General features: G+C 34.2%; 1 protein-coding gene across 1 annotated transcript in view; it reads right to left on the bottom strand.

The window, feature by feature from the left end:
* Positions 1-99: 99 nt before the first annotated feature.
* Positions 100-20,654, bottom strand: part of asap2b (ArfGAP with SH3 domain, ankyrin repeat and PH domain 2b) — a 21,091-nt gene continuing 536 nt past the window's right edge. The window contains exons 2-28 of the mRNA XM_067383955.1: positions 15,041-15,113; positions 12,133-12,278; positions 11,908-11,982; positions 11,648-11,697; positions 11,114-11,243; positions 10,127-10,212; positions 9,951-10,026; positions 9,759-9,845; positions 9,550-9,653; positions 9,362-9,431; positions 8,555-8,642; positions 8,370-8,418; positions 7,193-7,359; positions 6,485-6,618; positions 6,310-6,404; positions 5,941-6,130; positions 4,351-4,436; positions 4,115-4,230; positions 3,695-3,762; positions 3,442-3,549; positions 2,735-2,972; positions 2,512-2,604; positions 1,324-1,582; positions 1,116-1,195; positions 961-1,034; positions 726-845; positions 100-635 (exon numbers count right to left, since the gene is read on the bottom strand). Of these exons, the coding sequence (XP_067240056.1) occupies positions 561-635; positions 726-845; positions 961-1,034; positions 1,116-1,195; positions 1,324-1,582; positions 2,512-2,604; positions 2,735-2,972; positions 3,442-3,549; positions 3,695-3,762; positions 4,115-4,230; positions 4,351-4,436; positions 5,941-6,130; positions 6,310-6,404; positions 6,485-6,618; positions 7,193-7,359; positions 8,370-8,418; positions 8,555-8,642; positions 9,362-9,431; positions 9,550-9,653; positions 9,759-9,845; positions 9,951-10,026; positions 10,127-10,212; positions 11,114-11,243; positions 11,648-11,697; positions 11,908-11,982; positions 12,133-12,278; positions 15,041-15,113 (2,937 nt within the window). The 3' untranslated portion in view covers positions 100-560. The remainder of the gene's footprint in view (positions 636-725; positions 846-960; positions 1,035-1,115; positions 1,196-1,323; positions 1,583-2,511; positions 2,605-2,734; positions 2,973-3,441; positions 3,550-3,694; positions 3,763-4,114; positions 4,231-4,350; positions 4,437-5,940; positions 6,131-6,309; positions 6,405-6,484; positions 6,619-7,192; positions 7,360-8,369; positions 8,419-8,554; positions 8,643-9,361; positions 9,432-9,549; positions 9,654-9,758; positions 9,846-9,950; positions 10,027-10,126; positions 10,213-11,113; positions 11,244-11,647; positions 11,698-11,907; positions 11,983-12,132; positions 12,279-15,040; positions 15,114-20,654) is intronic.

Genomic DNA, 20,654 nt, shown 5'->3' with positions numbered 1-20,654 from the left:
AACTATTAAAATGAATAACATTACTGTGAACTGCTTCAAAGCCACTACTTTGACACTTTAGTCAGTTATTTTTGTAAAAATATATATCTAGTGCTGAAAACAAAACCAGTCTTTTAAATGCACAGAGTAAAAGGTTTAATGGCTTGTTTGGGAACATAACTTGTATACAAGCTACATGGTTTAACATGTCAACTTATGCAAAATAAGAGTTGCTCTGCAACTGATATCTTATATAGACAAAAAGCTCTATAAAGATGAGATTAAGGATCCAAACATATTAGCTTTATAAAAACAAACGGTCCCCGTATTATGCATAGCACTCATCGCAGTACATAGAAGATTTCTGCATTAAAGTTAGAGGTAATTGCACTTGTAATCAGAATAAATGATAAAAAAAATTAAACATTTCCTGAGGTCTTATGTTTGTAAATGTCCCGTACACCACCATTCAGCCATAAACATGGCCAACTGGCGAATCCATTGTTAAATAATAAGTGGTCTCAGGTTTCTGTTACAAAAAGTCTGAATGTGTGATCTTCGTAAGACAGCAGTGTATGACATCAGTCAGTGATGAAGTGAACAAACGAGACAGGAAAAACGCCCTTCCTGGTCGGCTCCCCATCAATGTGGCCCACCTGTAGGACACGTGGAAGAGCCATCAAGATCACACATGATTCAGTCAGCTGATCTGGGCATGCACTGTGTAAGTATGGCTTTATACTCACCCACCACTCCTTGTCCTCCTCTCCATCTACTATTATCACCTCTCCTTCTGAGAAGGTCAGTTCATCTGCGTTATCAGCCTTGCAATTATATATGGCCTTTACCCTCTTAGGTCTCTGTTTCTGAAAAGCAAATGTTTTAGCAAATAATACGCAAATAATGTGTATGGTAACAAAATATCAAGTGGCATTTATTTTAAAGAACGAACTGTAATTTTAATGTTTAAAGGTGACTTACAGGTGGGGCCGTTCTGGGTTTGGGGGCAGGAACAGGAACAGGAGCTGGTGCAGAGGCAGATGGCGGCCCAGAGTCTGGAGGAAACCTTTTCATTTAGACTTCATTTTTTGGCTTTAGTTTATAATTATCATGTATATAAATATTATTATATTAACCTGTTTTGTCACTTGGTCGGGGGACACTGGGTGAAGCTTTATTTACATTTACATCTTTGCTAAATGGACCAACAGTATCCCTGAAGAAATACACAGAACAGTGCAGCTGACATAATGTAGACAATGCTACAAAACCAACACCTGAAATCTCTAAAAAACAGCATCTGATAAATGTTATTTATAATGAAACTGGGAGGTGACATCTTACCTAGAAGGGGATTTCAATGGCTTGGGTGCAGGGGCTTTTGGCAGTGTGGGTATAGGTGGAGGTGGGGGTTTATTTAAAAATGAATTGGGCAACACTGGAGCAGGTGGCACTATGGACGCTGGTCTAACTGGAACGGGCGGTATAGCTGGGGGTGCGGTGGGTGCAGGTGGAATCGGAGGAACTTGGGGAAGAGTTGCCTTTGGATCTGGAGGCGGTGGTCTCTTGGCAGCTGGAGGAGGAGGCGGAGCAGGGGGGAGAACTATAGGAGAGACAAAACCTGTTATGCTAATGACTTATGCATCTGCCTGCAAGAAAAACCTGCAAAAACCAGTTTGGATTTTGGATTCTATTGGTTTCTAGTTGGTCCAAGGTGGCTTTAATTGTTTAAATGACCAGCCGGTAGATCTGGTAGAGCATTATGGAGCAACAAACCAGCTACCATGTTAAAATGCGTAAACTAACATAAGATAACAATGAATAATATATTTTTACAGCCATTTATTAACCTTTGTTAATGTTAGTTAATAAAAATTTCCATATTCACAGTGCATTCATTTTCACAGATACAACTTTTGATCTTAAAAATGTAGTAATGTTGAGATTAACATTAACTAAGATTAATAAATGCAGTAAAAGTATTGCTCATGTTTAGTTAATTAATGTTGACAAATTAATACTTATTTTATAGTGTTACCAAAAAAACATTTGGGGTCGTTAATTTTTTTTAATTTTTAATCAGCAAGAACGCACTGAACTTGATCAAACTGACAGTAAAGACATTTAAAATGTTACAAAAGATTTCAAATTCAAATAAATGATTTCTATTAATCAAAGAATCCTGAAAAAAAAAAAACATTTATTAGGATTTCCACAAAAATATTAAACAGCACCTGTTTTCAACAATGAAAATAATAAGATATGTTCACAAATTAGCATATTTGAATGATTTTTAACGGATCATGTGACACTGAAAACTGGAGTAATGATGCTGAAAATTAAGCTTTGCCATCACAGGAAAAAATCACTTTTATAATAAAATATATTAACATAGAAAACTGTTGTTTTAAGTTGTAATAATATCTCACAATGTTACAATTTTATTGTATTTTTGATCAAATAAATGTAACCTTGGCGAGGAATTTATATATAACAAATTGTAATATATATAGAAATGGTTGTCTGGCTCACCATATACTGAGTTGTTACTTTCTGGAGTCTGAGGGTTTGAAGGGTCTGAACATGATCTCTGCCTCCCAGCCATCTCCATGGGAGGACTCCACCCTGACATCACAAACACACATAATATATGCAATTTATATGTGTTTACCGAATCTACATTTGTAGGCAAGCTACAAGAATCAGAATTTACTACCAGAAAATCCTCAACTCACTAGGCCTGAATTCTACTCACCTCTTCCTAAGGTACGAGGGGGTAGAAGAGGAATACCAGGTAAACCCAATGGTGGTGGGCTAATATCAAGCATGGTGCCGTAAGTCTCATTGCAGATCATGCTAGGAATAAAAGCCCTCTGCTTGTTATTGACCACGTTAGCCACGTCCCGTGCCAGAGCGCTCATGTTGGGCATCATGGGGCCACTGCCTGGAACAATACAGCTTATTGGACGCTCCTCACGCCTGATGGGAATAGGCTGAAACCCAAAATCAATGGCATGGATTTATTTGCATGTATTTGATCAAGAATACAGTAAAACAATAATATTATGACATTTTATTACAATTTTAAAGAATTGATTTCTATTTGAATATATTTTAAAATGTCATTTATTCCTGTGATGGCAAAGCTGAATTTTCAGCATCATCACTCCAGTCTTCAGTGTCACATGATCCTTCAGAAAACATTCTAATATGATGATCTGCTGCTCAAGAAACCTTATTATCAATGTAGAAAACAGTTGTGCTGCTTAATATTTTTTCCACTTTTTTCCATTTTTTCAGGATACTTTGATAAATAGAAAGTTCAAAAGCACAGCAGATTCTTTGGTTACATTATAAATGTATTTTCTGTAATTTCCGAAAAATGTTATGCATCCTTGCTGAATACACTGTATCTTAAAGATAGTATAACTGATCTTTTGTGTACATGAAAAGCATGTTAACCTTGTCCTCCATCTCATCCTCGCTCTCATCTAGGTCATCATTATGCAGACGCCAGTCATATTCCACATGCACATGGACATTAAACTTCCCTGTCTGCGCCTGAGTCAGCTGTCAATCACACAACACAGAAGAACACATTGGAGAGGAATTTGCTTGAACACCATCTCAGGCAAGACCATGAACTTGCTCTCAAGAAAAGAACAAAGCAAAATGCTGGCATTAAAAACTGCACTCAAGATAACAAAATACCCACCAGCTCCTCGCATTTTGAGTATCTGAGACGCTGCGCCAGATCCAGAGGAGTCTCTCCTGCATCATTAGCTGCAAGAAAATCACATTTATTTTTCCCCTAGTTTTTTTCTATTTTCAGACACTTTTTTCTCGTTTTCAGACATGACCAAAGAAAAAATATTCTTTGTATAGAACATCTATCTATCTATCTATCTATCTATCTATCTATCTATCTATCTATCTATCTATCTATCTATCTATCTATCTATCTATCTATCTATCTATCTATCTATCTATCTATCTATCTATCTATCTATCTATCTATCTATCTATCTATCTATCTATCTATCTATCTATCTATCAATTATTTAAATTTTTTAAATAATGTTTTTGTGTAGTTAGAATTCCTGAGGTTAAAGCAGCAGATTATATGAACTCTTACTAATGATGACAGATGCTTTTCCCCGCAGCAGCAGCTTCATACATTCACTATTGTCAGTCAAGCAGCAGTAGTGCAGTGCGGTGTTTCCTTTGGCAGTCTGCTTGTCTAAATTCCCACTGCATACACAAACATATGCACACACATATTGGACATGGAAAATGTCTTCATAATATGTAAAATCCATGTGTTAATAGTATTAATACTTTTAGCTGCAGTACAGAGCATCAGCAGAGCACCTGTTCTGTACAAGGAAGTCCACAATATGGAGTGAGTTCCGGTCCACCATTCGTACTGCTAGATGGAGCGCTGTCTCACCTGGTTCCTGTAAGTGAAAGGCAGAATTATATATGTACAGTCAAACCAAAAATTATTCAGACATTAGATATAATAATAATAATAATAATAGCAAAATAAAGCAAACTCTGACATACCCAAAAATTCTTCATACAGTGGACTGCCAGTAAAATTGATAAACATTTGGGACCAAAACTTATTCAGACACTTTGACCTGACCATGTTTTGCTTAAGTGTTATCTGACATAATTAAGATTAATTTTTTCTGACACAGTTTAACTCTGAGTTCTTGTCATATTTTTTAAACTATAGCGAATAAATAATGTGTGAAATGTTGAAGGTGTCTGAATAAATTTTGATTTGACTGTGTGTATATATTATATATAAATATATATATATATATATATATATATATATATATATATATATATATATATATATATATATATATATATAAATTGTGCAGTCAATCAATTAAAAAAATTAACTAATTTATCACACAATTTTTCTGTAAATAATCGTGATTAAATACATTGAACATAACATTGGAGTTTTTAATATTTTTTATTGTAATAATTTCACAGTTACTCTCCAAATGAATGTAGAAACAACTTAAAAACAGTGTATTTTTTAAATATTTCTTTAATGGTATCTTTTTATGAACAAAGGCTAGTATGACATACTAATACTGGTACTGATGTCTCAATGAAATTGATTTATTTAAAAATTTAATGATAGACATTCAGCATTACAATATAACTGAAAGCTATCGATTTCAAAATTTATTACGCTTTAAAAAAAATAACTTTAATTTAAGTGGACTTAAAAAATCTTCACATAAACCCATTATAATGAATGTCATATTTACCTGTGGCCTTCCTACCTGTCTAACAGGTGGGAAATATTGAATAAAAGTATCAAACACTTTACAGTCTTCACTGCATAAATTATAAATATAGATTAATCCTATTAAAGCGACAATTTTCTGTTATATTTGCTCTTTGATTAACATTAATGACAGACATTACAGCACTTGATTTATTAGGCAGCTGTCACTTAAAGACCTGTCTATGTTGAACACGCATCTCATTTTCTCACAACTCTTTAAGTTCAATTTAAGACATTATTAAACTCATTTAAGACTGCTCTTATGAGGATACTCGACAAAACGGGCATTTTAATATAATTCTGTATTGTTATTTATTCAAGTGCGAAAGAGAACTCGATACTGGCGCGTTTTTCTGTGCATGCGTCATGTTTGTCACACAGACACTACATTCACAGACAGCATGTTCTCGTTTGTCTTGTGGCACTTGAATGGAGCGTGAATGTAACGCTAACCAAATTATTCCAGAAAAAGTGGATGCTGTGTTAACGTGTTAAATATTTTTTAATGTGTTAAACTGATAAAATTAATCGCATACGTTAACGAGTCATTTGTTTTTTGGACTACACGTGTGGTGTTAGATGCTCTTTTTGTGAGAGCAGCCCCTCAGTAGAACTCAATAGAAAGACAAAGCACAACGACTCACATGTTGGTTAGTCTGATGAATGGTCTCCATCAGGTCCAATCCTTCAGCGTACACCTGGATTAATGAGAAGATGTCTCTGGACTTTACCGCGTCATACAGTGCGTGCAGCCGGGCTGCATTATCTGCATACTTCCGCTGAGCGAAGCGCTTCTCTGTGTATTTGGCTGTGATGAAGTCTTTTCGCACCTGCCTGAAGGTCAATTAAGAGAGAAAATGTAATGAGATTTATGATGTGTAGACTAAAAAATGTCTAGTGCTTTTTGCAGAAATCTATAATATCTACTATCTAAATAAAGATACATTATTATTACTGTACAACATGTATAATGAGTGAAAAAATTCAAGAAAGAAAAAAAATAGTTCAGTCACATGTCACTAGAAGGGTTGGGTTTGGGGATCTCCTCTGCTGACAGATTTGCCTCCATGATTTCATTGAATCCAGCATTGCCTATGCTGTTAGCAAGCTGCAACACATTAAATACCGTCACAAACTGTATTTTTGCAATTTCTGCCAAACAAGGACCAAGTTGGCACAAGAATTTACCAAGAGTTCAGACGTGCCCAAGACATCCAGTGTAAGAGACTGTATTCTGGAGTAGTGGACCCCCATTTCCCGATGGATTCCAGAGCATTCGATGCAAATCAACACACCCAGGTTCGTGGAGAGCCATGTTGGATCTGCAGTGATAACAAGTGAAAAGCCACTGACGTATCATCAAAACTTTGATCTAAATAACAATAAAACAAGTTCTACTGGGATGTCTATGTTTCATACAATGTACAAAGAGAAGTTGAAAGGCCAGACGCAAAACAGGAAACACAGGGTGTCGATTTTCATTTTAAAAAAGCAGTACGATCTACGGCAATAATCACGCTCTCTAAAATATCTATTTTAGTTGTATGTTTAGTAAATGTTAAATGATGCTGTTTGTGAATAAATTATTTATAGTTGTATTATTTTAGCACTTTGAATATTTCTGTTAATCCTGCCACTCTAATAAAAAGCCTCATTGTTTTGTTTTGTGAATGATACATACTACAGCAAAAATAAGTGATATCTATATGTTTACTAAGGCTGCAATGTTGAAAATGTTGTGCTGCCTTTTTTTTGTGGAAACAGTGGAAACATTTTTTCAGACCCCAAACTTTTTTTTTAGTGTATATATTTAAATTCTACAAATTCTATTAAAAAAAAAGTGCACAGTGGTAAATCCACTTAACCACAAGGTTACATCACTCCTGTATTGCTTACTGGAAGCTCCACAGTCACAGCACACATCATTGCCGCTCATCTTCTTCACTTCACCCACAATGGCCTTAGTCAGCTCCCGTACAATGTTGTTCTCGCCCTCGTTCTGATCATCCTTAAAGGCGTTGTTCAGGGCCTCCTCTTTACTATTCTGGAGCACAGACACCCATCTGAAATAGAGAGATACAAATGATTAAAAGATAGAGGTGATGGACATAATAATTACATTCATATATATATATATATATATATATATATATATATATATATATAAAACGAGTCATTTTTTTTGTCCAAAGTCTTTAATAATAATAAAAAAACAAAAATATGACATCCAAAGTATGTAAGGCAGTACAACTAGATCTCTTTTACTGAAAGGTATTTTAAAGATTTTGAAGTGTCAAAAGGTCATTCGGTTTAACCGTCCAAAAGAAAATTAAAATATCTTAAAATGTAATAAATGTAAATGTTTTTTATTCTGGCATGATTTTATAACATCATATTTCAACATAGTGCAAAATGGTATTTAAATTATGTGTAGAAGTTGTTGCTTTATTATGAGAAAAAACGTCCGGAAAAATTTATTTAATTGATATCATTCAGAGTAACCAATATAAAGGGACCATTTTGGATCAAGTTATGCGGTCAATATCAAGTGACAGGATGTGGCATCACTCAAATACCTGCAAAGGACCACATGGAGCAAATTAACTAACTCTCTTTTAATTATTTGAAAAATTCATGTTTTCACTTGCTTATATGCATGTCCTTAAACATCAGGTCATTCAGTACAACCGCTATAAAACATGAAAGATATTTTAATATTTTAAAAACTTGTACCAAATAGAAAAGGTTTGATTGTCCTTTTGCTAGCAAGCTAACTAGCTAGCTAAATATCAGCCTGTTAGCATTGTTTGAAAATATCGTCATTTGGTATAACCAAACGTGTCATTCGGTAAAAATTTTGGCTTTTTTGTTGACAAATTAAATGTATCTCTTATTCTCTCCCTTATTCATCTATATATATATATATATATATATATATATATATATATATATATATATATATATATATATATATATATCTCCCTTATTCATCTATATATAAATATATATATATATATATATATATATATATATCATGCAACATCTCTTATCATATGAGCACACACACACTCACATTTGACATTCTGCCTCGTCCTCTGTCTGGAAGTGATACGTTCTGTCATCTAGAATATGGAAGAGACCAGTAAAAAATAAAGATGATCAACCAACCATATGAGCCATGACAGACTCTGAGAATAGTGGCTCTGGATTTATAAATGTATTGTGCTGTGACTTGTGCTTGCTGTAAAAGTATATTACGTGATATAAGATCAAAGCATTTTTTCTCATCAGGGTTACGCTTCACTTGGCAGGTTAAGAGGTTCAGGTTTGCTGGCGGTGTGTTGGCCTGCAAGAAAACGAGTGATAGAGCAAGAGAGAAAGAGAAAATATAGGATCATTTAGGATTTATTACCCTCTAATGGCAATACCAACTCAAATGGGCTATACAGATTTTATTCTACATGTATTAAAATGATATAAATATTCATAAACATATGTTGTATAATAAATATATTTAATAAACATTTACATATTGTTCACAAATTCTATTTTAAAAATTATAATATATTCTACTTATAATTCTATTATAATTCTACTCTATATAATCTATTGAACTCATAGTAATTATATTTATTAAAATTATATACATATTAATATTAAATATATTTAATTAATATATTTACATATATATATATATATATATATATATATATATATATATATATATATATATATATATATATATATATATATATATATATATATATATATAATCTGCATAAAAGTAACTTTCATTAATATATGAACAAACTATATTACAAAATATATTCATTGACCGGTCCTTATAAAAAAAAAAAAATATTGTTACTTAAATATCTGGGGGAAAAAACACCCATGAAGAGAAAGGAATCATTTTTCTATTATGTAAAAAGATTATATATGCACCTTGGAAATATTCTGATATGCATCTACAAAGTTATTTTCTCAAATTATACCTCTAAATGTAAAACTAAAACGTAACTCTGAAAGCAGTTCTAGAACAAAGTGGCTGTTTTGTTCCCCTACCGTTCCATGAGAAATAGTCAATAATCCATTTTTCACAGAGCACTTCCTTTTCTGCCAAACCTTCCTCAGTCTGTAATGTGGAGAGAAGCCTTCATCACACAAACTTTACAGAACATTCAATGCCCTAAAAAAAGTCATGCTGCACTTATAATGCACGTGAATATCATTAAAGCACCAGACAAACTCACCCCTCGCTCCGTTTGAGAAGCATCCCAGAGCGCTCAGTGCCGTGAGCTTTATTGCCCTGCAGTTGGTGAAGACTATAGCCAGCATTCTGTTTTGACTGAGGGTCCTTTCACCACACAAACAAACAAACAAACAAAACAACAAGAGTTACCACAGAATTTAAGAAATCTTCCTATCAATCATAGTTTCCAGTCATTTGGAAATGGCTCACCTCCTTACACTCTGACTGCAGGGCAGATTTGAGAGTATCTCTCAGCTGCATCAGCTGTTTCCTTTCTGCATCTTGTGTCTGCTTGTTCTGTAGTTCACACATAAACAATAACAAAAACAAGAAATAAACGATTATGCCTTAAACAAAAAAATACACCTTCAAAAGAGCAGACAGTAATATCAAAAAACGCACTGCGGTCAAGTCCGTGGCAAGTTTTTCCATGGAAGGTTTTAGAGAGTCCACAATTTTTAACCCATCCTGAAAGAAACTGTGGAGAAATAGGAAATATGCAGTCAAGACTCATTTAAAAATTTAAAACATTTGTTACCGGGATATATAACATTATATAATATTATAAATAAACATACTTGCACTGAGCATGAAAGTATTTGATGAGGTTTTGGAGCAGGTCAACCCCCTTCTTGACTTTAATTTCATTCACTTTAATGAGATACTGCAAAACAAAACACATCAAACACTTCAGCACGAAACAATCATTTCAATTGCTTTCTATAAGACTATAAGCTATAAACTAATTGCTAAAGTCATGAAAATAATGATGTTTAATGGCTGACAAGTTCAGTTACAATTTTGCTCAGTATGACACTAACGTTCAAATAATTTTGTGGAAAACATGATACATTTTTTTCAGGATTATTTAAAGTTCAAATAAACAGAATTTATTTGAAATAGAAATATTTTGTAACAAATGTCTCTACTGTGACTTTTTATCAATTTATTATACCCTTGCTGAATAAAATTATTAGTTTCTTAATAAAAAAATTATTGACCCAAATATAAATGGGCACCAGCTGCTTTAAGTACTACAGAGCATCTCATCCTCATGGACGGCATCAGACTTGCCAGTTCTTCCACTTCTTCCATTTTGGTTTATACCATGGTCTGTCTGAATACTCAATTCTGATTGGCTGGAATGATTGGTTTTATGCACAGGTAGTTCCAACTTAAGTCAGTTTAATCACCACTCTATATTAATGCGCTGCTTTCATTGAATTCATTCATTCAAGCCAGCAATTTCTTTTGAAAATAAGAAAAAAGTAGAAGGGAAGGAAGGAAATTATGTGGATGGTAATTTCAGGAGCCATATATGTATATATATATATATATATATATATATATATATATATATATATATATATATATATATATATATATATATATATATATATATATATATACATACAGGAACACAGGCAAAACAGGAAAAAAAACACAGAAGACAAAGAAAACAAAACCAAAACACTTGGGGTAAGAAGTGGACCACCACTGCTGCCCACTCAAAAAAAAAAAAGGAATTCCCCAGACGTTGGCTGCATATGAACCACATTCCTTACTTCACACATCTGAAGCTGAAAGAGGCGTCTTTCTTTCTCCATCTCTTCCGCGATCTCTCCTCCGCTGATCTCTGTTCTGATCAGACCGTGCTGTTTGGCATGTTCACGTTTTTCTTTCTCAATCTTGTTCCTGTGAAGAAATTTAGTGCATTGACATAAAAAAAAAAAAAATAGTTTATATACTTAACTATGCACAAACATTACTCTTTCATCAATGCCTCAGAATGCACAAACAAAACATAAATGCTGATGCTGATGTTTACTTAAGGTATGTCCCCAGATTGCCATAAGCTCTTCAGATATGCTACAGGCCCAGGAATTATGCTCAAACATCTGAAATAAATAGCCCCCCCCCCCCCCCTTCCTCTGTATAATGGATCCAAATAAACTGATCTACAATCATTAAAACTCTGCAGTCAATGTGATTTCTTTTCTGCATCACGCTGTGAGGTACTGGAATATCTAAAAGAACATCACACCCCATTTCACTGTTTATATTTTTTCTGAGATATTAAGAGGCTAATGGGTGCTTACAGTTTAGTTTCGTAATCCTTCCATGCTTTATCAAAAGGCTTTTTCAAATCCTGCAAAAATGAGAATATAGTTAACATATCAAGATACTTAAAGGTCAAATAATTCCATAAACACTTACACAAACCACCATGATCATTCTATTTATACGAAAGATGTTTATGTAGGGCCTAATATACACTGTAGTTTGGGTCATTAAGATTTTATATATATATATATATATATATATATATATATATATATATTCCCACAACACTGCATACCCCTTTTACTCCTTTGAGGTCTCCCTTCAGCAGGCTGTCTAGTGGGAAAGTGATGATGTTATTCATGTTCTGCAGCTGTGGGCACAAAAAGAGATATGAGGAGATTCAATTTGAAGTGTATAGTCTGTATATAATTACATGTAAGTGTGTAAAAACACTCTACATGTAAACCCACAGTGTCTCATGAAATGATCTACAGTATATGGATGTCGGAGACTAGCTCACCAAGTTCTTAAAGAGACCAGTGAGCTCCTTGGTGAAACCAGCAAATTTGAGGAAGTGATTGGGCATATCAGGATCGTCCTTGTACACAGAGTTATCTGTAAACCTCTCCAGTGCCTGAATGTACTGCTCCTCATTCTCTACGTGAGCTGAAAACACACAGAAACTGTTCATTTACCTTCCTCATTATAATGTCTGTTTGATGGTACTTCATGCATTTTCCAAAAGTTGCCTTATAAAGCTCATTTGTTTTTAATGCACTTTGCTTGACCTTATCACAGTGTTTCATGTGGGCATTAGCAAACTCTTGTCACGTGGGCTTTTTCCATTCCTACCGCTTGCAAAAGAACATGCTTCCTAGTTTATGACCAGAGTGCTGTAGAAAATAGCTTAGTAACCACTCCCAGGTATTGTGCAGATCTGGATTACTATAAAGAGGAAACAATGTGCTAACAAAGTTTGCTTCCTTCACTAGAGGCATTTCACGAAGAAGGAATTACCGCCAATTTTTATATTTATTTTTAAATTATTAAATAAATTAGTTTTGTCAGTCTTTAATTTCTTTCTCTTTATCATGGCTAAGTAAAGCATTTTGAAATGCCACTGCGTATGAAATGGGCTGTATAAATAAACGTGCCCTGCCTTGCTTTGTTTTAGCATATGATTAAAAATATAACATCCTGAGCTGAGCAAGTCTGAGCTGAACGTAGAACTGTCGCCGCACAGCAGGAAGGTTCACGGAAGCTCCGGCTGAGCCAGGAGTCCTTTCTGTGTAGAGTTTGCATGTTCTCCCCATGTCAGTGTGGGTTTCCTCCGGGTGCTCCGGTTTCCCACGCACAGTCCAAAGACATGCAGGTTAGATGGAATGGACAGGGCCAGAGGAGTGTGCGTGAGTGTGTCCCAGCACTCTCAGTGCAAGGTTGCGCAATGTGACAAGTAATGTGTACTAACAAAGTACATAGGGGTTATTTTGATTTCATGTGGACACAGCTCTGAGATTCTTATTGTATTAATTTATTTGTAGATTTAAAGAGTACCTATCATCTGGCTGTAAACTTGTACATGGAACACAGGATTAAGAAAAAAAAGAAAAAGAGAGGGGAAATAAGCAGGTTCCTGCTAGAACAGGTATCGCTGTTCCTGGTAAGAATGAGAGGAATGTGTGACAGAGTACAAAACCTGCTCACTACTAGAGTAACAATGACACTGTATAATATGAAACCAAAAGCTTTGTCCAGGCTATTGTTATATATCATATGATATTGTTTAGATAAATAAGGTTACTAGAACAAACATTTCTTTGTTCAAAAACCTTTTTCAAAAATGAACTGGTGAGCTTATTCAAAGACTATAGAATAACACTCAAACTGCCAAAGTCACGTGATTTCAGTAAACGAGGCTTCGTTACGTCATAAGTGTTTCGAAATTTCAGTGGTTCACCAATGGGGGGCGTGACTTTGGCAGTTTGATACACGCTCCGAACCACTGATTCGAAACAAAAGATTTTTAAAGCTTCAAAGCTTTATGAAGCAGTGTTTTATAATCGCCCATCACTAGATATTGTTGAATAAAGTTGTTATTTTGTTTTGTTTTTTGCCCCCCGCCCAAAAAAAAAAAAAAAAAAATTCTTGTCACTTCATAACATTAAGCTTGAACCACTGTAGTCACAGGAACTGATTTAAATATGTCTTTAGTAGCTTTCTGGGCATCTAAAAGTGTTAATCATCTTGCTGTCAACATCTTGAAGATTAGCCGATGGGCTGTCGATTCATTAAATGATAAGGCTTTTTCCCACAAAAGCAGTTTATTCAGTGTAGTCACTAGTGAAGCCTTTCCTTCATTGACATTCATTAAAGGTTCCATCAAACGTTTTTTTACAAGATGTAATATAAGTCTAAGGTGTCCCCTGAATGTGTCTGTGAAGTTTCAGCTCAAAATACCCCATAGATTTTTTTTAATTCATTTTTTTAACTGCCTATTTTGGGGCATAATTAGAAATGCGCAGATTCAGGTTGCGGCCCCTTTAAATGCTCATGCTCCCTGCCCACGGAGCTTGCGCTTGCCTTAAACAGTGCATAAACACAGTTTACACTGCTAATATAACCCTCAAAATGGATCTTTACAAAGTGTTCGTCATGCATACTGCATGCATGTGTCAGATTATGTGAGTATTGTATTTATTTGGATGTTTACATTTGATTCTGAATGAATTTGAGGCTGTGATCCGTGGCTAATGGCTAATGCTACACTGTTGGAGAGATTTATAAAGAATGAAGTTGTGTTTATGAATTATACAGACTGCAAGTGATTAATAATGAAAATAGCGACAGCTCTTGTCTCCGTGAATACAATAAGAAACGATGGTAACTTTAACCACATTTAACAGTACATTAGCAACATGCTAACGAAACATTTAGAAAGACAGTTTACAAATATCACTAAAAATATCATGATATCATGGATCATGTCAGTTATTATTGCTCCATCTGCCATTTTTCGCTATTGTTCTTGCTTGCTTACCTAGTCTGATGATTCAGCTGTGCACATCCAGATGTTCTGCCCTTGTCTAATGCTTTGAACATGGGCTGGCAAATATTGGGGCGTACACCCCAACTGTTACGTAACAGTCGGTGTTATGTTGAGATTCGCCTGTCTTCAGAGGACTTTTAAACAAATTCGATTTATATAAGAAGGAGGAAACAATGGAGTTTGAGACTCACTGTATGTCTTTTCCATGTACTGAACTCTTGTTATTTACCTATGCCAATATAAATTCAATTTTTAATTCTAGGGCACCTTTAAAAAAACACCTCTGGTCTCATTCCCTGCATACCACAGTGTTAGCAGACATTACACATTTTTTGCTAACCTTGCAGGCTTGTCTTCAAATAGCTTTGTTTATAATACTCACTCAGACCAGAGCTGTTTATGGCTTTGACTGACTTCTTCATTTTGTGCAATACACTGCGGTCCAGATCCAACGCCTGCAAAACAAAATGAAACATGTTCTTAGAGGGATTTTGTATGCTGAATGGACAAGTTCTGAATACACACAAAATGATAATTATGTGGTGAGAAAATATTTTTTTAAAAATGTATGAGACAAATTGGTTTATTTCCATAGGAAATAAACAGGAATAAACTGCACCAACAAGGAGCTGCATCTTTACTTAAAGGCCCTAAAATGTATTACAAAGCTTTAAAATGGTGCATAAAATTCTATTGCCTAATAAGCACAACCAATACTTTATTCTGCATAAAGTAGGTCAAACTATAATAGCAAATGTAAAAATATTTGTAACCTAGTTCTGTGCGGTTTATACTTCCCTCTCACGAGCACAACACAATGCTTTTACATCTAGACATACTCAGATAGCATGTAATTTAGCCACCCATCACTCACGCTGAATCACACTCTGGGAATTTTGCACAAAAAGAGCCGCGTGAAGTAGACAGACTTGTGGCCTAAAATCTGTGTTTATGCAGGAGTCATGTCTGGTACGACACCAAGACAAAACCATCTGACGAGGGATAAGCCTGGTGCCTGCCAAAGCTGACAACACTCATACATTACCGACTTTCACAGTCTAGCATTGAGCATTAAGAGCATTTAACCATTCATGACCTATATTACCGTTCAAAATTTGGGATCAGTATGATTTTTTAAAAGAAATTAATACTTTTATTCAGCAAAGATGCATTAAATTGATCAAAAGTGACAGTGAAGACAATTACAATGTAACAAAAGATTTATAGTTATAAAAAACATTCTTTTGAAATATGTTTCTACAAAAATATTAAGTAGCAAAAGTAGTGTTTTCAACATTGATACTAAGAAGAAATCTTTCTTGAGCACCAAATAAGCATATTAGGATTATTTATTTTCTGAAGGATCATGTGACAATGAACACTGGAGTAATGGCTGTTGAAAGTAGGTTTGCCATCACAGGAATAAATTACATTTTATAATATACTGAAATAGAAAACCGGTCTTTTAAATAGTAATAATATTTCACAATATTACTGTATTTTTTATCAAATAAGTAAAACTGTAAAAAAACAAAACAAATTTACACAGTAAAATACCGTTTTCCACTGAAACAGTAATATACTATAAAACAATGCATTCTGGGTAATATTTCTCATTTTAAGAAAGAGGCCTATAGGCTACTTTCTCGAAAACGACAAATAATATTACCCAGAATGCACTGTAACATACATAATGCATTGTAATATACAGAAGTAATATACTGTAAAAACAATGCATTCTGGGTAATATTTGTCTTTTTCAAGAAAGTAGTCTATAGATTACTTTTTTCCTCGAAAATGTCTAATAATATTTTCCAGAATACATTGTTTTAACGGTATATTACTGTTTCAATGGAAAATGGTATTTTACTGTGTAAATTTGTTTAGTTTTTTACAGTTATTTTTTAGAGCGTATAGTCTTGGTGAGCATAAAATAGAGCATGAAAGAGACTTTGAAAAACATTTAAGAAACATATAAATCTATTTAATGAGTTAAGTTTTCGATATGGTCACATTTAATCTAAAATACTGAGAAAATATACTTAAAGTGAAAATATGAAGACTGTCTGTAAGCATTTTACTCAGTTAAACATATCAATATTATTATATTATAACATAATTCAATCATAATAAAAAAGTGTTTCCATATTTAATTGTGCTTAAGTATTTTAAGGTAAAATTTCTTAGTTTTAGAAATGGACTGAAGAAATCAACTAACATTCATACACAAACTGTCAATGTGGAGATGTCTTTTTACAAGAAGGAAAAATGATTGTAGTTATGTTCCAATAAGGCTATTTTTATATAATGAAATAATATTATTTTATAAGAAATTATCATTGGCTATACAAGTTCAGCCTGGACTTTATTTTGATCCATTTGAAAGCTCAGTAAAATAGGAAAGACTGTCAAGATGACTTGCTGAAAAATGCATTTGGTTCCTAGTTTAAAGTTTACATAACAGAAAAACCTTTTTTTTTTCTTCTTGGAAATGTAACTGAACAACTGAGTTTCAATAATACTAAGTAAAGTACAAAATACCTCCACTACAAAATACTGAAGTATAAAAATTACAATAGAATACGATAAGAACAATAGTTCTACTATAAATCCCTTTATTTTTACATCTCTAGGTTCTGATGGCTGTTCAAGTGCGACACTTTGCAGGACTTGTATGTCAGAACAGTATAATCTGAGCTCACTGGTTCACAAAAGACAGAGAGTGACCATCAGGGCTGCTGCAGACACATAAAAAAGATATGGAGCTTGTGTGCACAAGAAAGAGTTTAGACGGGACAAGCTGGGACAAGAAGTGGGACAGCCATCCCGCCTTAGCCTTAAGGAATGAGAAAAGATGAAGGGAAAGAAAGAGAGAACAGAAAGGGTGAGAAAGAGATGAGAGATATTAACAGCACTGGGGTTTTCATCAAAGGCAAGTCTCAGCAGGACACCACGCACAGAGATGGAAGAGCCGGAAACAACCGGAAAAAGTATACTAACTGACATTTTTATGGCATTTGTGGGTGTACGCAGCCCTCATGGTACACAGAATGAGCATATCCAAATATTTGAAGGGTTTGACTAAATAACCCTATCACGTGACATCACTGTATGTCTCAACATACATGTGGTGGCTGCTTTGTATAGATAAGCAAACTTGTGCATAAAGAAATTCGCACAAGATCCAGGCCCAGCGTTTACATAAACCATGAACATCTGTTTACCTCAGTTACTTCCTCCATTGAGGCTAAATGGAAATGTGGTAGTGGGCAAAGGGCAACTCATAAAGAGAGTCTCCCTCTGTGTATCCCAGTCACATGAAGACACCAGTTCCTCTAAGGGCCCGGGGCAGTGAATTTTTACTCATGCCTGCTTTCAAAAAAATCACCTTGAAATTAAGAGATTTTTTTTTAAAAAGAGGGGTAAAAATCAACATATTGATTCTTTGTCATCAGTAATGACTGAATGACTTTCCCCCTTCATCAGAGGTCAGTATCTTTTGAGGAAGTTTGGAGTCAGAATGCATGTATCTCAATAAAAGAGGAAGAGCTGATGAGTTTTTTCAGAATGACTGCACAATCTTAGACATCAGTAAAGTTCAGCCTGGTCTTTTCAACCAGAGTTCAGTAAGATTCTTACAAACTAAGCTCTTTCATATTGCCTTTGAAGAAGTCACTGCAGTTTTGAAACTAATGCAAAACTTACAGAATACAGAACATACATGGTTGTTTCTCTTCCTAGAAATAAGTAGTATACTGTATAAAGTGAATACACAAAGTTATTACAATGTTATTACAATGTAAGTTCAACATTTCTATTTTTACCTTCTAATTATAAAAAATATATATGATTTACAGTAACTATCATATGGACTAACTCCCACCAAGATGACACTGACATCTGAAATGAATGGTATCATGCAGGTCAACCCTTGCACACAACAAAAAAAATCCAACTTCCAAATCAATTTAAAAGATATTAAACTATGAAATGCAGAATTTAAAAAATAAATAAATAAATAAATAAATAAAAATGTAAGTCCATTTTAGCCAATTTAGCTTAAAGGATTAGTCCACTTTCAAATAAATTTTCCTGATAATTTACTCACCCCCATGTCATCCAAGATGTTCATGTCTTTCTTTCTTCAGTCGAAAAGAAATGAAGGTTTTTGACGAAAACTTTCCAGGATTATTCTCCTTATAGTGGACTTTAATGGACTCCAAATGGTTGAAGGTCAAAATGACAGTTTCAGTGCAGCTTCAAAGGGCTTTAAACGATACCAGACGAGGAATAAGGGTCTTATCTAGCGAAATGATCAGTCATTTTCAAAAAAAAATGTAAATGTATATGCTTTATAAACACAAATGATCATCTTTCAAGTGCTTCCGCTTTCCGTATTCTTCAAAAAGCTTATGCTGTATGTCCTACGCCTTCCCTATTCTACTTACGGAAAAAATTTAACTGGCGCTGCGTTCGTTCCGTAAGTAGAATAGGGAAGGCGTAGGACATACAGAGTAAGCTTTTTGAAGAATACGGAAATGCGGTTTTGGTGGAAGCACTTGGAAGGCGATAATTTATTTATATAAAGCATATACATTTACATTTTTTTAGAAAATGACTGATCGTTTCGCTATATAAGACCCTTATTCCTCGTCTGGTATAATTTAAAGCCCTTTGAAGCTGCACTGAAACTGTAATTTTGACCTTCAACCGTTTGGAGTCCATTGAAGTCCACTATAAGGAGAAAAATCCTGGAATGTTTTCATCAAAAACCTTCATTTCTTTTCGACTGAAGAAAGAAAGACATGAACATCTTGGATGACATGGGGGTGAGTAAATTATCAGGAAAATTTCATTTGAAAGTGAACTAATCCTTTAAGCAACTTAAAATTTTACACAGCAATAACATACAATGTCAATATTAAGGGTCCAATTAAAAAGCTGCTCAGTTTGATCAATGAAGATGTGCTTGAATGTTTTGTGGACTTATGATAACATATATTTTTGTTATTCAGAATTAATAGATGTTTTAGCTCAATGTAGTGTTTTTGATTATATTTTGTTGTAAAAGGTATGTTTCAAGTCACTGTTTGAGTGACTAATGTTCTCTTCAGTTTCAAGGAGTATTTCAAGGAGTATGTACAACTTGTTTTGGTGAATAAGTAACTCCACATAACTTCTTCAGTTTGCTGAACAGACCAAAACACACGTTAGACAAAGAAAGAAAGTTATACTATTACTGTCTGTAAAATGAATGCTCAGCTTAACATAAAATGCAAGCTCAGTGAACTTGGATCAATATAAAACTTATTATGTTTGATGAAAGCCTAGACCACCTTTAGCTGTTTAGTTGATGCAATCATTTTTCCATAAGTTGAGTATACTCAAAATTCTCCTAAAGCTAGTTTTCTCACGTTGTTGAGTTTTCTCAACTTTTTTACAGTGTATCATGGTAGTACAATGGTAAAGTATAGCACAATCATGCTACTTTCATTCATATGGCACTCCAAAGAACTGTTCTGGATATGTGTCCATACCAATGCCATGACACTTTCTTTATTTTTATTAGTGGGATCTTGTGAACAGTGTTAAATGTTTATAATTTTAGCCTAGTCAAATATTCCACTATCTTTTTATGTTTGTCTCTTTTCTGTAATATCTGACAGCTTTGTTACCTCAGACAGGAATAGGCCTTTTTGAATGGTTGCATAAAATCTGGCATATGAACAAATCACTGTTGTGGTAAATGTATGTGATATCAGAACCATTATGTGAGCACTGTATTACTGACTTTGAGACTAAAACTGTTGATAAGTTAAGAGTGGTGTCAACATAAGACTAGTCTATTTATTTCATAACACTGCGATAAGAAGCTACATTAACCCATGAGAAAGCTGAACATGGGCGAGGTTCACTTCCAACAGGGGATACGCTGAGCTTTAGTGCTACAAGAAGGAAGTCCTTCTTTTCCAGGCTCCTTTTGTAAAATAGACTAT

This window comes from Chanodichthys erythropterus, chromosome 4, assembly GCF_024489055.1.
Source record: "Chanodichthys erythropterus isolate Z2021 chromosome 4, ASM2448905v1, whole genome shotgun sequence".
Taxonomy (NCBI): Eukaryota; Metazoa; Chordata; class Actinopteri; order Cypriniformes; family Xenocyprididae; genus Chanodichthys; species Chanodichthys erythropterus.
The sequence above is the reverse complement of the archived record's forward strand: the minus strand, read 5'-3'. Positions and strand labels throughout refer to the sequence as shown.